Source organism: Eimeria mitis, genomic scaffold (genome assembly GCF_000499745.2).
Source record: "Eimeria mitis Houghton genomic scaffold, Emh_scaff344, whole genome shotgun sequence".
Classification (NCBI taxonomy): domain Eukaryota; phylum Apicomplexa; class Conoidasida; order Eucoccidiorida; family Eimeriidae; genus Eimeria; species Eimeria mitis.
Window position 1 is genome coordinate 3846 of NW_013571780.1, and position 794 is coordinate 4639.

Sequence of the window (794 nt, forward strand, 5' to 3'; positions counted from 1 at the left end):
AACTGCTGTTACTATCATTAGCGACAGCAGCAGCAGCAACTGCTGCAGCACCAAGATACGAATCGTATAGCAATATTATTAATATAAATAAAATATAAAACATAAAATAAAAAATAAAAATAAATAAATAAATAAATAAATAAAATAAAAATAAATAAAATACAAACCTAACCTTTCATCGTTAGTAAACAAATACCCCATCTCTGCATCAACATCATGCTGCAGTATTTCTTTGGTTGTTTCAGCACAAGAAACATAAAAATAAATAAAAATAAAATAAATAAATAAAAAACAAAATAAATAAAATAAAAATAAATAAAAATAAATAAAATAAGTATAAACAAATCTAACCTTTCATCGTTAGTAAACAAATACCCCATCTCTGCATCAACATAATGCTGCAGTATTTCTTTGTTTGTTTCAGCACAATAAATACATAAAAAAACGCAGAAAAAAAAAACAAAAACAAAACAAAAATAAATAAAATAAATAAACAAAATAAAACTAAATAAAATATAAATAACTAACCTTTCATCGTTAGTAAACAAATACCCCATCTCTGCATCAACATCATGCTGCAGTATTTCTTTAGTTGTTTCTTTTTCTCTGATTAAAATTTCTTGCGAAATTTCTAAAACTTTTTCTGCGAGCGCTGGAAACCGACAAAACACTCTTTCAGCTACACGTTGAGCCAGGCTTTCTAGCGTCTGGGCCACGCGCTCTGGGGTGTACAGACACACACACACACACATATATATATATATATATATATATATATATATATATATATATAT

At 26.7% G+C, this 794-nt stretch overlaps 1 protein-coding gene across 1 annotated transcript in view; it reads right to left on the reverse strand.

The window, feature by feature from the left end:
- EMH_0008780 (dynamin-like protein, putative) overlaps positions 1-380 on the reverse strand; it is a gene marked incomplete at both ends in the record, with an annotated part of 4147 nt that extends 3767 nt beyond the window's left edge. Inside the window, one exon of the mRNA XM_013498463.1 lies at positions 352-380. Within this exon, the coding sequence (XP_013353917.1) occupies positions 352-380 (29 nt within the window). The remainder of the gene's footprint in view (positions 1-351) is intronic.
- Between the last annotated feature and the right edge of the window lie 414 nt (positions 381-794).